The 18275-nt window shown below is 40.5% G+C and overlaps 1 protein-coding gene across 1 annotated transcript in view; it reads left to right on the top strand.

Moving 5' to 3' along the window:
- Nucleotides 1-18275, top strand: part of LOC121370401 (IQCJ-SCHIP1 readthrough transcript protein-like) — a 218990-nt gene that overhangs the window by 11973 nt on the left and 188742 nt on the right. Inside the window, exon 4 of the mRNA XM_041495597.1 lies at nucleotides 16778-16888. Coding sequence (XP_041351531.1) covers nucleotides 16778-16888 — 111 coding nt within the window. The remainder of the gene's footprint in view (nucleotides 1-16777; nucleotides 16889-18275) is intronic.

Here is an 18275-nt window from a genome sequence, read left to right as displayed (position 1 = left end):
CTCCTGCCCAGAGCAAGTTTTAATGACTCAGTGGGTAGATGTAAGACCACTACACCCTCTTTTCTCTCACTAACCACTAACAACTAACCCACTGTCCTGGACAGACAGCCCAGATAGTTGAGGTGTGTGCCCAAGAACAGCGACCTTGAACCGTAATTGGCTATAAGCATGAAAATAAGTTGAAATGAATGAGGCAATTTTTAAGTCTGAAAGGTAATACAGGTATCCATCATATCCATCTGTCCAGGACAGTGGGTTAGTTGTTAGTTGGTTAGTGGTTAGTAAGAGAGAAAAGGGTGTAGTGGCCTTACACCTTCCCATTTAGCCCTAAAGAACTTGCTCTGGGTTGGAGCCGGTACCGGGCTGCGAACACTGTATCTATCAGCCTGTAGTCTGATGGCTTAACCACTGTGCCACTGAAACCAGTTGAAAGGTAATATAGGTATTCATCAAACTTGTCAAAACATCTATCTTTTGCTCAGTGTTCTAACACAGAAGGTTTTCCTACCATCAGTTATAAATCGTAGCAAATTAGTCATCAGGGCATAAGTAAGATTGCTCGTATGGATAACAGTGTTGAAAATGGCTTGGCTGGAGTAGATGGAAATACTGACTGGAGTTCCACTGGAGATTTTTATCACATTCTTTGCCAATATTCTATCTCTACCTACATGTACCGTAGACTCTTCTGTTCTGGAGTACCAAAACTTGTGCCAGGTGCAGATATTTGTACATGTATGTACGGTATGTAGTTTGTGATGTTTTTTCTCATTTTATTCATGTTTTCAGTGTTAGTAAGTAGAAGTCTGTTGTTTTTAGTATAATGCATATACAAATGTTGTAACTTTCAGGAGTGGATGCAAGATTTTTATACGGGTGCAGTGTTTATAAATATGACACTTATACAGGGTTTGTAGCGGTCTTTAACTTCCTTGAAAGTCTTTGAATTTGAAAAAATTATTTTTAGGTCTTTGAAAGTCTTTGAATTATAATAAAAATTAAAGTATTTAAAAGTCTTTAAATTCTCACAAGTCATAGCATGCATTTGATATTTTCCAGTTACAAGGTTTAATCTGTCATGATGCATGTAAAAAAGCTCATTGTTTTGCCATGGATAGCAACGTAAACAAACTGATTTGGTATTTTTATCGCATTCTATTATCTTTGACCTCTGTGTAAAAGTCTTTGAAAGTCTTTGAAAATGGCAAATAAAAGTCTTTGAATTTGTTTGGTCCATAGGCTATGAACCTTGTTATAGTATTCAAGGAGGGCTTCAACATTTAAAAAGGATGCTTACACTATTCAAGGAGGGGTGCATCATTTAAAAAGATGACCTGCAATATGCAAAAGTATACTAATATAAATATAAATATATGACAATACTCCCCCAAAACATCAGGCTGATAAAGATCCTACATGTCCGTCACTAAGCATAAATAAATTCATTGTATTCATTTGCTACAAACTAGAAATTTGGGGGCATTTCAAAATTTGAAGTTGGTGCACCCCAGCACCGACCTCATGGATCCACGTCTGACTTTATAAAAAAAAAAATGTTTAAAGGGACACTAGTTTAGTTAATCTATAAACCTGTAACACATTTGGATAAAGTTACAAATGAGTGAAACATGAGTCTGTGACTTTGAAATGGTAAAATACCCTGTAACAATAGACTAAAACTCGACTCCATAACTGTTATTTCTCAGACACACGTGCATTTTTAAAAATATGAGAAATGCATTTTGTGATACTGAAAACACCAGGATGACCAAAAACACTTCGAATGTGCGGAAATGGATAATCTAAACAAAATCTAAGTAAATTATGATTTCAGTTATCAAAAACGGTTCTAATAGTAAAATAATATGCCCTAGGGTATTGTCCCTTTAAAATTCATCCAGTATATACTAGAAAAGGAATATTTTCACATATCTGACACACATTCCTTAAATGATTCACAACAGAAGAAGGAATATTTTCACATATCTGACACATTCCTTAAATGATTCACAACATAAGAAGGAATATTTTCACATATCTGACACATTCCTTAAATGATTCACAACATAAGAAGGAATATTTTCACATATCTGACACTCATTCCTTAAATGATTCACAACAGAAGAAGGAATATTTTCACATATCTGACACACATTCCTTAAATGATTCACAACATTTCTCGGTGTGATAATTCAGGAACTGCTTTCAAAAACACTGCAGGTGGGAAAATACTTTTTTTTTTTTAACAAGGCCAATATATTACATTCCTTTCTGGGCTGTAAAGCCAGATTATATTGCACATTATTAGATTAGTCTATGTATGCATTTTGTCTTTAACTGCATTTTACACTTTCTGTATTTATATGTTCATATAAATAAGTATAATATGCAAATTTACATGGGGAACTTAATGTAAATTATATATATTAGAAAACATTTTAAGTTATATAATACTTGAGTAAACTTTTTAATTGGGTTGAAACACAAAATGTATGCATTTACACATAACTTAAGTTGGGAAGACCATGCAAAGAACTATGAGTCCATTTGCAAGGAATTGTATGTAAGTATGACATCATTTTATTTCATTTCAACTTATTTATCGTGTTTACCGTATATCCAATTAAGGTTCAAGCACACTGTCTTGGGCACACACTTCAGCTATCTGGGCTGTCTGTCCATAACAGTGGGTTAGTGGTTAGTGAGAAAGAAGTTGGTATGGTGGCTGTACACCTATCCACTGGATAGTTATTTCATTTCATGTCATTCTAACTTATTTTCGTGCTTATATCCAATTAAGGTTCAAGCACGCTGTCCTGGACACACACACTGGGCTGTCTGTCCAGAACAGTGGGTTAGTTGTTAGTGGTTAGTGAGAGAGAAGAGGGTGTAGTGGTCTTACACCTACCAATTGAGTCATTAAAAATCACTGTGGGTGTGAGCCAGTACCGGGCTGCAAACCCAGTACCTAGCTATTAGCCGTAAGTCCGATGGCTTAACCACGATACCACCGAGGCTGGTCCGAATAGTCAAACACACTTTGGGTGGAAGCTAGTACTGGGAGGTGAACCCAGTATTTACCAGCCTTAAGTCCGATGGCTTAAACACAACACCACCGAGGCTGGTCTGAATAGTCAAACACACTTTGGGTGGAAGCTAGTACTGGGAGGTGAACCCAGTATCTACCAGCCTTAAGTCTGATGGCTTAACCATGACACCACCGAGGCTGGTCCGAATAGTCAAACACACTTTGGGTGGAAGCTAGTACTGGGAGGTGAACCCAGTATTTACCAGCCTTAAGTCCGATGGCTTAAACACTACACCACCGAGGCTGGTCCAAATAGTCAAATATACTTTGGGTGGAAGCTAGTACCGGAGGTGAACCCAGTATTTACCAGCCTTAAGTCTGATGGCTTAACGACGACACCACCGAGGCTGGTCCGAATAGTCAAACACACTTTGGGTGGAAGCTAGTACTGGGAGGGGAACCCAGTATTTACCAGACTTACGTCCGATGGCTTAAACACTACACCACCGAGGCTGGTCCGAATAGTCAAATATACTTTGGGTGGAAGCTAGTACCGGAGGTGAACCCAGTATTTACCAGCCTTAAGTCTGATGGCTTAACGACGACACCACCGAGGCTGGTCCGAATAGTCAAACACACTTTGGGTGGAAGCTAGTACTGGGAGGGGAACCCAGTATTTACCAGACTTACGTCCGATGGCTTAAACACTACACCACCGAGGCTGGTCCGAATAGTCAAATATACTTTGGGTGGGAGCTAGTACCGGAGGTGAACCCAGTATTTACCAGCCTTGAGTCCGATGGCTTAAACACTACACCACCGTGGCTGGTCCGAATAGTCAAATATACTTTGGGTGGGAGCTAGTACCGGAGGTGAACCCAGTATTTACCAGCCTTGAGTCCGATGGCTTAAACACTACACCACCGAGGCTGGTCCGAATAGTCAAATATACTTTGGGTGGGAGCTAGTACCGGAGGTGAACCCAGTATTTACCAGCCTTGAGTCCGATGGCTTAAACACTACACCACCGAGGCTGGTCCGAATAGTCAAATATACTTTGGGTGGGAGCTAGTACCGGAGGTGAACCCAGTATTTACCAGCCTTGAGTCCGATGGCTTAAACACTACACCACCGTGGCTGGTCCGAATAGTCAAATATACTTTGGGTGGGAGCTAGTACTGGGAGGTGAACCCAGTATTTACCAGCCTTGAGTCCGATGGCTTAAACACTACACCACCGAGGCTGGTCCGAATAGTCAAATATACTTTGGGTGGGAGCTAGTACCGGAGGTGAACCCAGTATTTACCAGCCTTGAGTCCGATGGCTTAAACACTACACCACCGAGGCTGGTCCGAATAGTCAAATATACTTTGGGTGGGAGCTAGTACCGGAGGTGAACCCAGTATTTACCAGCCTTGAGTCCGATGGCTTAAACACTACACCACCGTGGCTGGTCCGAATAGTCAAATATACTTTGGGTGGGAGCTAGTACTGGGAGGTGAACCCAGTATCTACCAGACTTACGTCCGATGGTTTAAACACTACACCACCGAGGCTGGTCCAAATAGTCAAATATACTTTAGGTGGGAGCTAGTACTGGGAGGTGAACCCAGTATCTACCAGCCTTAAGTCTGATGGCTTAACCACGACACCACCGTGGCTACTAGTATGACATCAGTATGTAATAATTGGCACACACACACACACACATATTCACACCCATACCCATACCTACCCCTCCATATACCCATACCCACCCCTCCATATATCCATACTCATACCCACCCCTCCATATACCCATACCCATACCCATACCCACCCCTCCATATACCCACACACATATAAGCTCCGCAAAGCATTTTACAAAATATCTAAACATTCCAAACTTTATTAGAAAACAAAGATGACATTATTTATACATGACTTCATTCTTGCAGTCTGGGAAATCACATGCATTAACTCACTATTTAATAGTCCTTTTTTGTTGGAACCAAAAAGCAATTTTAGTGCAATATTTTCGATAATTTAAAAAAAAATAATTTGACACAGCCTTCACTGGAAATGAAAAACGTTTTTGTCTGGTTTTAACTGTGCACTGTTATAAAGTTAACCTTTAAAATGCCATTAAATAAATATTCCTCATCACTGTACACGACACTCAAGTATGCTTGCAGTTGTCCGACTGAAATTGGTTGAGCAGGGATCAATAGGGTTCTAAAAGCGAAGAATATTATTTTCTGAATAATGCATTAAACGACACTGGGAGCAATAAATGTTAGCTCAATCACACAGCTGTCAAATCATTGCGGGATATTCACTTGAAACTGCTTGTGTTTGAAACAAAACTATGTGCACCATCAGTTTGTAATACCCTGTGAGTGGTCAATCTTCCGTTTTAATTTCTTCATGTGATAGTTTATTTATTAGATGGCAGATATTCCCTTGTAATCAGAGGAATTTACCATTTGTTTGTAGGGGAAAAAATGCGGATCTATAGTCGCTTAGATGTAATTCCACAGTGACTAATTCATTTGCATAATGGATTCTTCAAAAAGCCTGTACTGCCTGATGAGTGTATTCCATGTGTGTATGTCTGCAACAGAGCAATGAGGCCTTTTTAAACATCGGCTTTTTCCAATCAATGTGCCACAGTTGGAATATTTATCGGTGCACATTTTGTTTATAGGGTGTATACTACCAAATCAAATCCCATAGACGACAATAGTAACATATGTGGCTAAAACTCCTACCTGCAGCGTTTCAATCGACAAAAATGCCACGGATATAAATACTATCACCCCTCACCCTTAAAGTGAATCAGAAAAAAATGGGGGTCAAGCTGCTCATTTCTGTGACTACCCTAGTTCTGCACAAAAATTTAGTACTTTTTTTTTTTACAGGTACCCCATACATGTTTCAAGCACAAGGCTACTTGACACAGTGGTACTAGATGAAATAAAATGACATACATTTTTTTGCCCAGATGAAGCTTTTTTTTTTTTACAACCAACACACTCACATTTATCATCAATCACAGGACTTGTGGTATTCACTTCTCTATCTAAAGTTGGGTGTACCTCAAACTTTGACCCAGCCGGAAGTTATTTGGTTTAGTACTACCTTCAAAGGGGCTGGATCGATTTAGCTCAGTCTTTAGAAACGAAGGAAAAAGAAAGAAATGTTTTATTTAACGACGCACTCAACACATTGTATTTACGGTTATATGGCATCAGACATATAGTTAAGAACCACACAGATATTGATAGAGGAAACCCGCTGTAGCCACTTCATGGGCTACTCTTTTTGATTAGCAGCAAGGGATCTTTTATATGCACCATCCCATAGACAGGATAGTACATGCCACGGCTTTTGATATACCAGTCGTGGTGCACTGGCTGGAATGAGAAATAGCCCAATGCTCACTTGAGGTTCTCTGATTGCTGGATTAAGTACACTGCACCTTTAGTGGACCCATTCTCTGACTATAGTTTTCCTTGTACCAACCAGTCCCCCCAATACTGGAATATTAACTGCTGTGGTATGTGCTGTCCTGTGTGGAAAAGTGCATTATATAAAAGATCCCTTGATGCTAATGGGAAAATATAGTGGGTTTCTTCATGTAATTTAATTTAAACTAGTATCAGTGTACCAGCTGCATTTGTGCTTGAAACATGTTAAGAGTCCTATTAAAATCACGATGACCATTTTTTTATTTGTGGAACTACGGTAGTCAAAGACACTTTCTGTTTGGTTTAACTAAATTGCATCAACCCCCATCTTTTCTAATTTACTTCAAGGGTCAGAGATTTATATCCATGGTGTGTATGTTTATCGAAATGCCGTTTGTAGCCGTTTTAGCCACGTAATATGTTACTATTATCGTCTATGGAATTTCATTTGGTGATATACACCCTCTGCCACTGAGTTGCATCCTGCTTCCACTGCAGGAAGAGATCAGACAGGTATTATTATACTATTAACAGATATCGCTTTCAAGTGGGAACACAGAATGTGGTCCCATGTGTAAAATAAATAGTGTAATCTTGTGGTCTAGAAATGCAATTAGTTACTAATGTACAGACAGTTTTCATCATAAAGCAGTTAGAGCTGGACTTGGTCAACTGTTAAGATAGTTACACAGGCAGTCTAGTTCATCAAGTTAGTGAGACATGATATACATTTGGGGGGCGGGGGCGGAGCGGGGGTGGGGGCGGGACGTAGCCCAGTGGTAGGGTGTTTGCCTGATGTAAGATTGGCTGTGTGAGTAATTGGGTGGGATGTAGCCCAGTAGTAGGGTGTTTGCCTGATGTACGATTGGCTGTGTGAGTAATTGGGTGGGACGTAGATCAGTGGTAGGGTGTTTACCTGATGTACGATTGGCTGTGTGAGTAATTGGGAGGGACGTAGCCCAGTGGTAGGGTGTTTGCCTGATGTACTATTGGCTGTGTGAGTAATTGGGTGGGACGTAGGCCAGTGGCAGAGTGTTTGCCTGATGTACTATTGGCTGTGTGAGTAATTGGGTGGGACGTAGGCCAGTGGTAGAATGTTTGCCTGATGTACTATTGGCTGTGTGAGTAATTGGGTGGGACGTAGCTCAGTGGTAGAATGTTTGCCTGATGTACTATTGGCTGTGTGAGTAATTGGGAGGGATGTAGCTCAGTGGTAGGGTGTTTGCCTGATGTACTATTGGCTGTGTGAGTAATTGGGAGGGACGTAGCTCAGTGGTAGGGTGTTTGCCTGATGTAAGATTGGCTGTGTGAGTAATTGGGTGGGACGTAACCCAGTGGTAGAGTGTTTACCTGATGTACTATTGGCTGTGTGAGTAATTGGGAGGGACGTAGCTCAGTGGTAGGGTGTTTGCCTGATGTAAGATTGGCTGTGTGAGTAATTGGGAGGGACGTAACCCAGTGGTAGGGTGTTTGCCTGATGTACTATTGGCTGTGTGAGTAATTGGGTGGGACGTAGCTCAGTGGTAGGGTGTTTGCCTGATGTACTATTGGCTGTGTGAGTAATTGGGTGGGACGTAGCTCAGTGGTAGGGTGTTTGCCTGATGTACTATTGGCTGTGTGAGTAATTGGGTGGGACGTAGCCCAGTGGTAGGGTGTTTGCCTGATGTACTATTGGCTGTATGAGTAATTGGGTGGGACGTAGGCCAGTAGTAGGGTGTTTGCCTGATGTACGATTGGCTGTGTGAGTAATTGGGTGGGACGTAGATCAGTGGTAGGGTGTTTACCTGATGTACGATTGGCTGTGTGAGTAATTGGGAGGGACGTAGCCCAGTGGTAGGGTGTTTGCCTGATGTACTATTGGCTGTGTGAGTAATTGGGTGGGACGTAGGCCAGTGGCAGAGTGTTTGCCTGATGTACTATTGGCTGTGTGAGTAATTGGGTGGGACGTAGGCCAGTGGTAGAATGTTTGCCTGATGTACTATTGGCTGTGTGAGTAATTGGGTGGGACGTAGCTCAGTGGTAGAATGTTTGCCTGATGTACTATTGGCTGTGTGAGTAATTGGGAGGGACGTAGCTCAGTGGTAGGGTGTTTGCCTGATGTACTATTGGCTGTGTGAGTAATTGGGAGGGACGTAGCTCAGTGGTAGGGTGTTTGCCTGATGTAAGATTGGCTGTGTGAGTAATTGGGTGGGACGTAACCCAGTGGTAGAGTGTTTACCTGATGTACTATTGGCTGTGTGAGTAATTGGGAGGGACGTAGCTCAGTGGTAGGGTGTTTGCCTGATGTAAGATTGTCTGTGTGAGTAATTGGGAGGGACGTAACCCAGTGGTAGGGTGTTTGCCTGATGTACTATTGCCTGTGTGAGTAATTGGGTGGGACGTAGCTCAGTGGTAGGGTGTTTGCCTGATGTACTATTGGCTGTGTGAGTAATTGGGTGGGACGTAGCCCAGTGGTAGGGTGTTTGCCTGATGTACTATTGGCTGTGTGAGTAATTGGGTGGGACGTAGCCCAGTAGTAGGGTGTTTGCCTGATGTACTATTGGCTGTGTGAGTAATTGGGTGGGACGTAGGCCAGTGGTAGGGTGTTTGCCTGATGTACTATTGGCTGTGTGAGTAATTGGGTGGGAGGTAGCCCAGTGGTAGGGTGTTTGCCTGATGTACTATTGGCTATGTGAGTAATTGGGTGGGACGTAGCCCAGTGGTAGAGTGTTTGCCTGATGTACTATTGGCTGTGTGAGTAATTGGGTGGGACGTAGGCCAGTGGTAGAGTGTTTGCCTGATGTACTATTGGCTGTGTGAGTAATTGGGTGGGACGTAGATCAGTGGTAGGGTGTTTGCCTGATGTACTATTGGCTGTGTGAGTAATTAGGTGGGACGTAGGCCAGTGGTAGGGTGTTTACCTGATGTAAGATTGGCTGTGTGAGTAATTGGGTGGGACGTAGCTCAGTGGTAGAATGTTTACCTGATGTACTATTGGCTGTGTGAGTAATTGGGTGGGACGTAGCCCAGTGGTAGAGTGTTTACCTGATGTACGATTGGCTGTGTGAGTAATTGGGTGGGACGTAGCTCAGTGGTAGGGTGTTTGCCTGATGTACTATTGGCTGTGTGAGTAATTGGGCGGGACGTAGGCCAGTGGTAGGGTGTTTGCCTGATGTAAGATTGGCTGTGTGAGTAATTGGGTGGGACGTAGGCCAGTGGTAGGGTGTTTGCCTGATGTACTATTGGCTGTGTGAGTAATTGGGTGGGACGTAGCCCAGTGGTAGAGTGTTTACGTGATGTACTATTGGCTGTGTGAGTAATTGGGTGGGACGTAGATCAGTGGTAGAGTGTTTGCTTGATGTACGATTGGCTGTGTGAGTAATTGGGTGGGACGTAGCCCAGTGGTAGAGTGTTTGCCTGATGTACTATTGGCTGTGTGAGTAATTGGGGGGGGGGGGGGGGGACGTAGCCCAGTGGTAGGGTGTTTGCCTGATGTACTATTGGCTGTGTGAGTAATTGGGTGGGAAGTAGCCCAGTGGTAGTGTGTTTACCTGATATATTATTGGCTGTGTGAGTAAATGGGCGGGACGTAGGCCAGTGGTAGGGTGTTTGCCTGATGTAAGATTGGCTGTGTGAGTAATTGGGTGGGACGTAGGCCAGTGGTAGGGTGTTTGCCTGATGTACTATTGGCTGTGTGAGTAATTGGGTGGGACGTAGCCCAGTGGTAGAGTGTTTACCTGATGTACTATTGGCTGTGTGAGTAATTGGGTGGGACGTAGATCAGTGGTAGAGTGTTTGCTTGATGTACGATTGGCTGTGTGAGTAATTGGGTGGGACGTAGCCCAGTGGTAGAGTGTTTGCCTGATGTACTATTGGCTGTGTGAGTAATTGGGGGGGGGGGGACGTAGCCCAGTGGTAGGGTGTTTGCCTGATGTACTATTGGCTGTGTGAGTAATTGGGTGGGACGTAGCCCAGTGGTAGTGTGTTTACCTGATGTACTATTGGCTGTGTGAGTAATTGGGCGGGACGTAGGCCAGTGGTAGGGTGTTTGCCTGATGTAAGATTGGCTGTGTGAGTAATTGGGTGGGACGTAGGCCAGTGGTAGGGTGTTTGCCTGATGTACTATTGGCTGTGTGAGTAATTGGGTGGGACGTAGCCCAGTGGTAGAGTGTTTACCTGATGTACTATTGGCTGTGTGAGTAATTGGGTGGGACGTAGATCAGTGGTAGGGTGTTTGCCTGATGTAAGATTGGCTGTGTGAGTAATTGGGTGGGACGTAGCCCAGTGGTAGGGTGTTTGCCTGATGTACTATTGGCTGTGTGAGTAATTGGGTGGGACGTAGCTCAGTGGTAGGGTGTTTGCCTGATGTACTATTGGCTGTGTGAGTAATTGGGTGGGACGTAGATCAGTGGTAGTGTTTCCCTGATGTACTATTGGCTGTGTGAGTAATTGGGTGGGACGTAGCTCAGTGGTAGGGTGTTTGCCTGATGTACGATTGGCTGTGTGAGTAATTGGGAGGGACGTAGCCCAGTGGTAGAGTGTTTACCTGATGTACTATTGGCTGTGTGAGTAATTGGGTGGGACGTAGCCCAGTGGTAAAGCGCTCATTTGATGCGTGGTCGGTTTGTGATCGATCTCCGTCAGTGGGCCCATTTGGCTATTTCTCATTCCAGCCAGTGCACTACAAATGGTATATCAAAGGCCATGTTATATGCTATCTTGTCTGTGGGATGGTGCATATTTAAACGATCCCTTGCTACTAATGGAAAAATGTAGCGGATTTCTTCTCTGAGACTATATGTCAAAATTACCAAATGTTTGACATCCAGTCATGATTGATGATTAATACATCAGTGTGCTCTAATAGTGTCCTTAAATTAAACTAACTTTTTGATATACATTTGGTTCTAGCGAGGGAGGGAGGGAGGGAGGGAGTTATGACACACCTTTCCTGGTGAAGACTGACATTTAAGTGATAATTTCATGCTTCAAATTAATGGCATATATATTCAGATGTAATTATTTATTAAAATATGAAAGTACTTTAAAAGAAACTAACATGAAATATACTTGATAGTACTTTTGCAACAACTGACGAAGACTTTGAAAACTTGTAACATATGTTGTCACTTTAATCTACAAGTATATATTTTTACCCCTTCTATCTAACAGTGCGGAAACACTACATGTAGCTTTATTCATTTGCAATAACCATGTACAGTGAAACCTATCAAGACCAGACCCTCTGTAAACCAGAATTCCCTTAAAACTGGAAATTTTTCATGGTCCTTTTTTTAAAAATCACTAAACAACATAACCTCTCTAAACCAGATACCTCCTAAAACCGGACATTTTACTTGGTCCCATGAGTGTCCGGTTTAGAGGGGTTTCACTGTAGTACAATACAAATTGGTATAATCGGGATTTTTATTTATTTATTTTGATTATTATTTTTTAAAAATTACAATAAAATACACGTATGTTGTAGTGTGAAAGTTTTTATATTATATATAAAGCTTGAACAGATGCATGGTCATACATGTACAGACTTACAGAGACACATTTATTTTAATTTGTTGGGTTTAAAAAAAAAAAATTAACAGCACTACTAAAGCACATTGATTTATTAATCATCAGCTACTGGATGTCAAGCATTGTATTTTTTATATGGACTTTCCCATAGACAGGACAGCACATACCATGACCTTTGATATACAAGACTTGGGGCATTGATTGGGTGTAATGTGAAAGGTTTTATTGAAGTGACCGAACATACAGACATACAGACTGACAGTTCATGATGTGTGTTTTAGTGATGACACTGTAATAAGTGGGGGTGGGATGTAGTCCAGTGGTACATCGCTCGCTCGATGCACAGTCGGTCTAAGATAGATCCCCATTGGTGGGCACATTAGGCTATTTCTCGTTCCAGCCAGTACACCACGACTGACATATCAAAGGCCGTGGTATATACTACCCTGTCTGTGGGATGGTGCATATAAAAGATCCCTTGCTGATAATCGAAAAGAGTAGCCCATGAAGTAGCAACAGTGGGTTTCCTCTCTCCATATCTATGTGGTCCTTAATCATATGTCTGACACCATATAACCGTAAATAAAATGTGTTGAGTGCATTGTTAAATAAAACATTTTTTTCTTTCTGTAATAGGTTTACCATAATGTGAAAGGCTTATTGCAGTGATTGGACATACACACATACAGATTATATGGTGTCAAGTACATCACATTAACTATTTTAATTGGTAAAAAAGAAGTTTTATTTTGGTTAATGACACCACTAGAGCACATTATCTAGTGGATGTCAAACATTTGGTAATTCTGACTTGTACATGTAGTCATCGGAGGAAACATGCTACATGTTTCTTAATGCAGCAAGGGATCTTTTATATGCACTTTCCCACAGACAGGAAAGGACATACCACGACTTTGTGGTGCATTGTTTGGAATGAGAAAAACCCAGTTCATTGAATGGATCCACCGAGGTGGTTTAATCATGCAGTGCAAGCACCTCAAGCGAGCACTCAACCGACTGAGCTAAATCCCACCCCAAATTAGTAAAATTTATAAATGACATTTAGTGTATTATAATGTGAAAGGCCTTATTGTAATGATTGGACATGCACACACTCATTTAACATGCATTTTAATTAGTGAAACTGTGGATTGACACCCCAGCGTGTTATAATGTGGAAGGTCTTATTGTATTGATTGGACATGCAGAGAGACAGAAACAGATTACAACCACTGCAATTAAGAAAATGACCATAGCAAATAATTTGCCGTGGAAAAATAGTGTTGACGGCATTTTTACCTTTAACATGTTTGCAGCTCTGGGCCCAATTTCACCAAACATTGTAAGCCTAGTTTTGTATGTAAACGTAAATCTCAGTTTTTATTACTATTATAGTACAATAAATATAGTTAAAAGTACACATATTTCATTTTCTTTTGTCTTTAAAATATCCAGCTTCCATAATGATGTAATTTTCTGTGTGAAATTGATGCCAAACACGTGTAAACGCACGGCCGGTATGTAGCTAGTAGCAGGCATAAACTTACGATGTTTAGTGAATTGGGCTCCTGGTTAGTAAGTAAATGTGAATGATGAGTCTGTTTGTTTTGTTTGCCAATATGCTGTAAGATTTATTTATACCAGTGGCGGTATTCGTTGACCAAAAGTGACATAACAGTTAACAAGTGAATGACAAATATCACATGTGAAGTATTTTAATTAGTGAGCCTCTGTAGCTGACACTCTAATGTGTTATAATGTGAAAGGTTTTATTGTATTGACTGGACGTACAGACTGGATATGTTCACAGACATAAAGATTTATTATACAGCACTGTCAAGTATCACATGGGAAATATTTTAATTAGTGAACCTTTATAGATGGTACTCTAATGTGTTATAATGTGAAAGATTTTATTATGATTACTGGACATACAAACATAAATATTATACAGTGTCAAGTATCACATGTATGTGAAGTATTTTAATTTGTGAAACTCTATGGACTCTTAATATGTTATAATGTAAAAGGTCTTATTGTAAATACTGGACACACAGACATAAATATCATTCAGTATCAAATGTGATGTATTTTAATTAGTGAACCTCTAGCTAACCCTGTAATGTGTTATAACATGAGAGGTTTTATAGCAATTACTGGACACACAGGCATAAATATTATACAATGTCAATTAGATTACATGTGAAAGGTTTTTTTGTAATGATTGGATGTACAGACATAAATATTATACAGTATCAAGTATCACATGGGAAGTATTTTAATTAGTGAACCTCTATGAACGACACTCTAATGTGTTATAATGTGAAAGGTTTTATTGTATTGATTGGCTGGTTTGGTCCGACGAGCGCCGCGTACGTATATTGATTTCCCCGACACTTACAGAACGGTTCCAGCATACGTGGTTGTCTCATAGGATAGCTCCACGAGTCTACACTCCACAAGTCTACTCTCCATCTGGAATCCAACTAGTAATACATGTTGTGTGTTCTTACAAACCACCGCTAGATTGAACAGTGGAATCTTCGTACCTGTCAGGTTTGATCACTTGTATGCTAACATATGTGTGGAGGTTGGGTTTTTTATTTACACGTGCCTGTGTGTATGTGTTATTGAACATTGTAATTTAGTCAGGAGGGAATTGTGTTTTATGTATGTGTTACAAGCCAGGTCTGTAAGAACGATATTTGAAGTGAGAAGCACAGTTTCTATTGGTTGGGGAGGGGGTGGGTGCTCAAGCAATATTTTTATCTTTATTTATGTAGAGTAGGAAAAAAACATACATTTTTGACATGAAGTGGAAGGGCTAATGCTTCCCTCATTTTCCCTGGCCCCACTTGTTCCTACAGGCCTGCAAGCTGTGGTGTTGTTAAGTAAATCCAGTTCTTTGTTTTCTTAAATAATAAACCATTACTTTCTTAAATGTTTACAGCCATGTTGGTGTTTTGGTAATTTAGTCCAGGCAGAATGTTTTGTTAGACAACTGTATATAGAGTATGTATGTTACTGTCTTGTTGTTACATGTTGTACATGTAAATAAGGTTCCAATATTTTCTATTTTTCTCAAATAATGACTCATTAGTTTCATAAATGTTTACTGCCATGATGTTTCTGGTTAGTTACATGTACTTGGAGATTAGCATGCAGTCGGTGCAAAATGTTTTGTTAGTGGGTTGTGTTGCAGCATAGTGAATGAACAATGTCTGTTACTCTCTTGTTAGTAATTAATTACACATGACTCATTAGTGTTGTTTTATTGTTAGTCACCTGTTGGCCCAACCGGAGGGAACTATAGGTTTCATCTCTGTCTGTCCTTCTATCTAGCTTTCGTCTGTCTGTCTTCTGTCTAGGTTTCATGTCTGTCTGTCCTTCTGTCCAAGTTTCATCTGTCTGTCCATCTGTCCGTCTGTCCTTCTGTCTAGGTTTAGTCTGTCTGTCCCACATATAGTTTTCCAGACTTTTTTCTGCATTGCCTTAAGATATTGAACTGCCATTTTGTGTATAGTTATAGCATGTAGATTTGTAGATAAAGTTTGACTTTCATGGGAATTTTACCCATTTTTGACAGAACTTAGGAGATATGAAAATGTGTTAGGCCCAGTATATGTATTGTTTTAAAGTGCTCAGTACTCTCAGAACGCTTGTTTATCTTGTAATATTGTGGATTTAAAATTGTATGTTACAGTATTATAGATATTCAACATACATGTATGTTTGTGTGTGTTATTTGAAGGTAGAATGAGTTTTGTTTTCTCAAATAACAAATAGGAAGTTTATTATATGTTTACAAGTGTGTTGAGATTTTTGTTTAACTGCTTAAAGGTATGTTTAAAGGTATGTAATAAATACAGAACTTCACATGTATGTTGTTTTCACTTCATATTTATTGCATGAGTGTATTTTTGTACAAGAAAATACCACTCGACTGCTATGCAATAAACATGAAGCGAAAACAACGTATGAGAAGTTTATTTATTACCAAATTTATTATCATGTAAAATCTGACAATTGCTCCCAACATTACTCACCGAGACATGTGAATACACACAGCCTAGATCAGGGAAGATGACGTACTGAAATGATGTCATTTAGCAACTAAACAAAGTAAACTTTGTTTTATTTAATGACGCCACTAGAGCACATTGATTTTTTATCTTATCATCAGCTATTGGACATCAAACATATGGTCATTCTGACACTTTTGTTTTAGAGGAAACCCGCTGTCGCCACATAGGCTACTCTTTTATGACAGGCAGCAAGGGATCTTTTATTTGCACTTCCCACAGGCAGGATAGCACAAACCATGGCCTTTGTTGAACCAGTTATGGATCACTGGTCAGTGCAAGTGGTTTACACCTACCCATTGAGCCTTGCGGAGCACTCACTCAGGGTTTGGAGTCGGTATCTGGATTAAAAATCCCATGCCTCGACTGGGATCCGAACCCAGTAGCTACCAACCTGTAGACCGATTGCCTAACCATGATGCCACCGAGGCCGGTAATGCTGGGTAAAGAATACCAACTGCTTGCAGAACGTTAAGCAACTTTCTGCTGTCACGACTTTCACGACTGTCCAGTTGCTAGTCTGAGCACTGTTACAACTCGATTCACGTCATAAGTCGGGAGTTGGGGGAATTACAACGCAGCCGTCGAGTTGGCCAATGTTCTGCTGGAGTTGGTAGTCTGTGCCTAGTATAATATGCACCACCACCAGGTGCGTGGGAAATTTGTATGACACACCCAGGTGGGTAATAATATTAATTATGTTTCAGGAATCTCACGTGACTGAAGAAGAGGCGGCGGCACTGTGTATACAGAGAAGTTACCGTGGTTACCGGGGTCGTCTGCAGTACCGAGACCTTCTCTTTGACAAGTTTGAAGAGGTTGGTTATTGGTGAATTATAGTTTATAGTGATACATGTAGTTGTGCACCTGTGTTCATGTCATTGGGATAAGGAGTTGATGTGGAAGGCAAAATTGTTTCCATTACCCTCACAACCAAGAAATGGCTATATATATCCAGAATCTTGGGATCGATCCCAGTCGGTGGGCCCATTGGGCTGTTTCTTGTTCCAGCCAGTGCACCACGACTGGTATATCAAAGGCCGTGTATGTGCTATCCTGTCTGTGGGATGGTACATATAAAGATCCCTTGCTATTAATGAAAAAATTTTGCAAGTTTCTTCACTAAGACTATGTCAAAAATACCAAATGTTTGACATCCAATAGCCAATGATTAATAAATCAATGTGCTCTAGTGGTGTCGTTAAACAAAAAACCCTATTTTTCTGGAATCATGGTTTTCTGAATTTTGTTTTATGTTAAAACATTCAGAAAAAAAAAAGAGAAGCAATTTTATTTATTTTAAAAAATATAGATGGCCCAATTTACAAAGCCTGTCTTACACGTGTGTAACTACATACATTTACAATGCTTAAACACCTGTTTGTGTCTTACACGTGTGTAACTACATACATTTACAGTGCTTAAACACCTGTTTGTGTCTTACACGTGTGTAACTACATACATTTACAGTGCTTAAACACCTGTTTGTGTCTTACACGTGTGTAACTACATACATTTACAGTGCTTAAACACCTGTTTGTGTCTTACACGTGTGTAACTACATACATTTACAGTGCTTAAACACCTGTTTGTGTCTTACACGTGTGTAACTACATACATTTACAGTGCTTAAACACCTGTTTGTGTCTTACACGTGTGTAACTACATACATTTACAGTGCTTAAACACCTGTTTGTGTCTTACACGTGTGTAACTACATACATTTACAGTGCTTAAACACCTGTTTGTGTCTTACACGTGTGTAACTACATACATTTACAATGCTTAAACACCTGTTTGTGTCTTACACGTGTGTAACTACACACATTTACAATGCTTAAACACCTGTTTGTGTCTTACACGTGTGTAACTACACACATTTACAATGCTTAAACACCTGTTTGTGTCTTACACGTGTGTAACTACACACATTTACAATGCTTAAACACCTGTTTGTGTCTTACACGTGTGTAACTACATACATGTACAATGCTTAAAGGCATATTGTCACAGACCACTGACCTATTTAATGGTCTAACAAAGTATTACCTCAACAAAAATAATTTGATTTGTCCCTAAATGTACTTTATTCAGCCATCTTCATAACCACCATATTAATGACATTTTGTAAAAATAATTGAATTATGGCAATGGTCCATAATTCAAAAACTAAAATTGCTGAGAGGGTTGACATGGATTTCACAC

Source organism: Gigantopelta aegis, chromosome 1, assembly GCF_016097555.1.
Source record: "Gigantopelta aegis isolate Gae_Host chromosome 1, Gae_host_genome, whole genome shotgun sequence".
In the NCBI taxonomy this organism is placed as follows: domain Eukaryota; kingdom Metazoa; phylum Mollusca; class Gastropoda; order Neomphalida; family Peltospiridae; genus Gigantopelta; species Gigantopelta aegis.
This window is presented reverse-complemented; position numbering and strand designations above follow the sequence as displayed.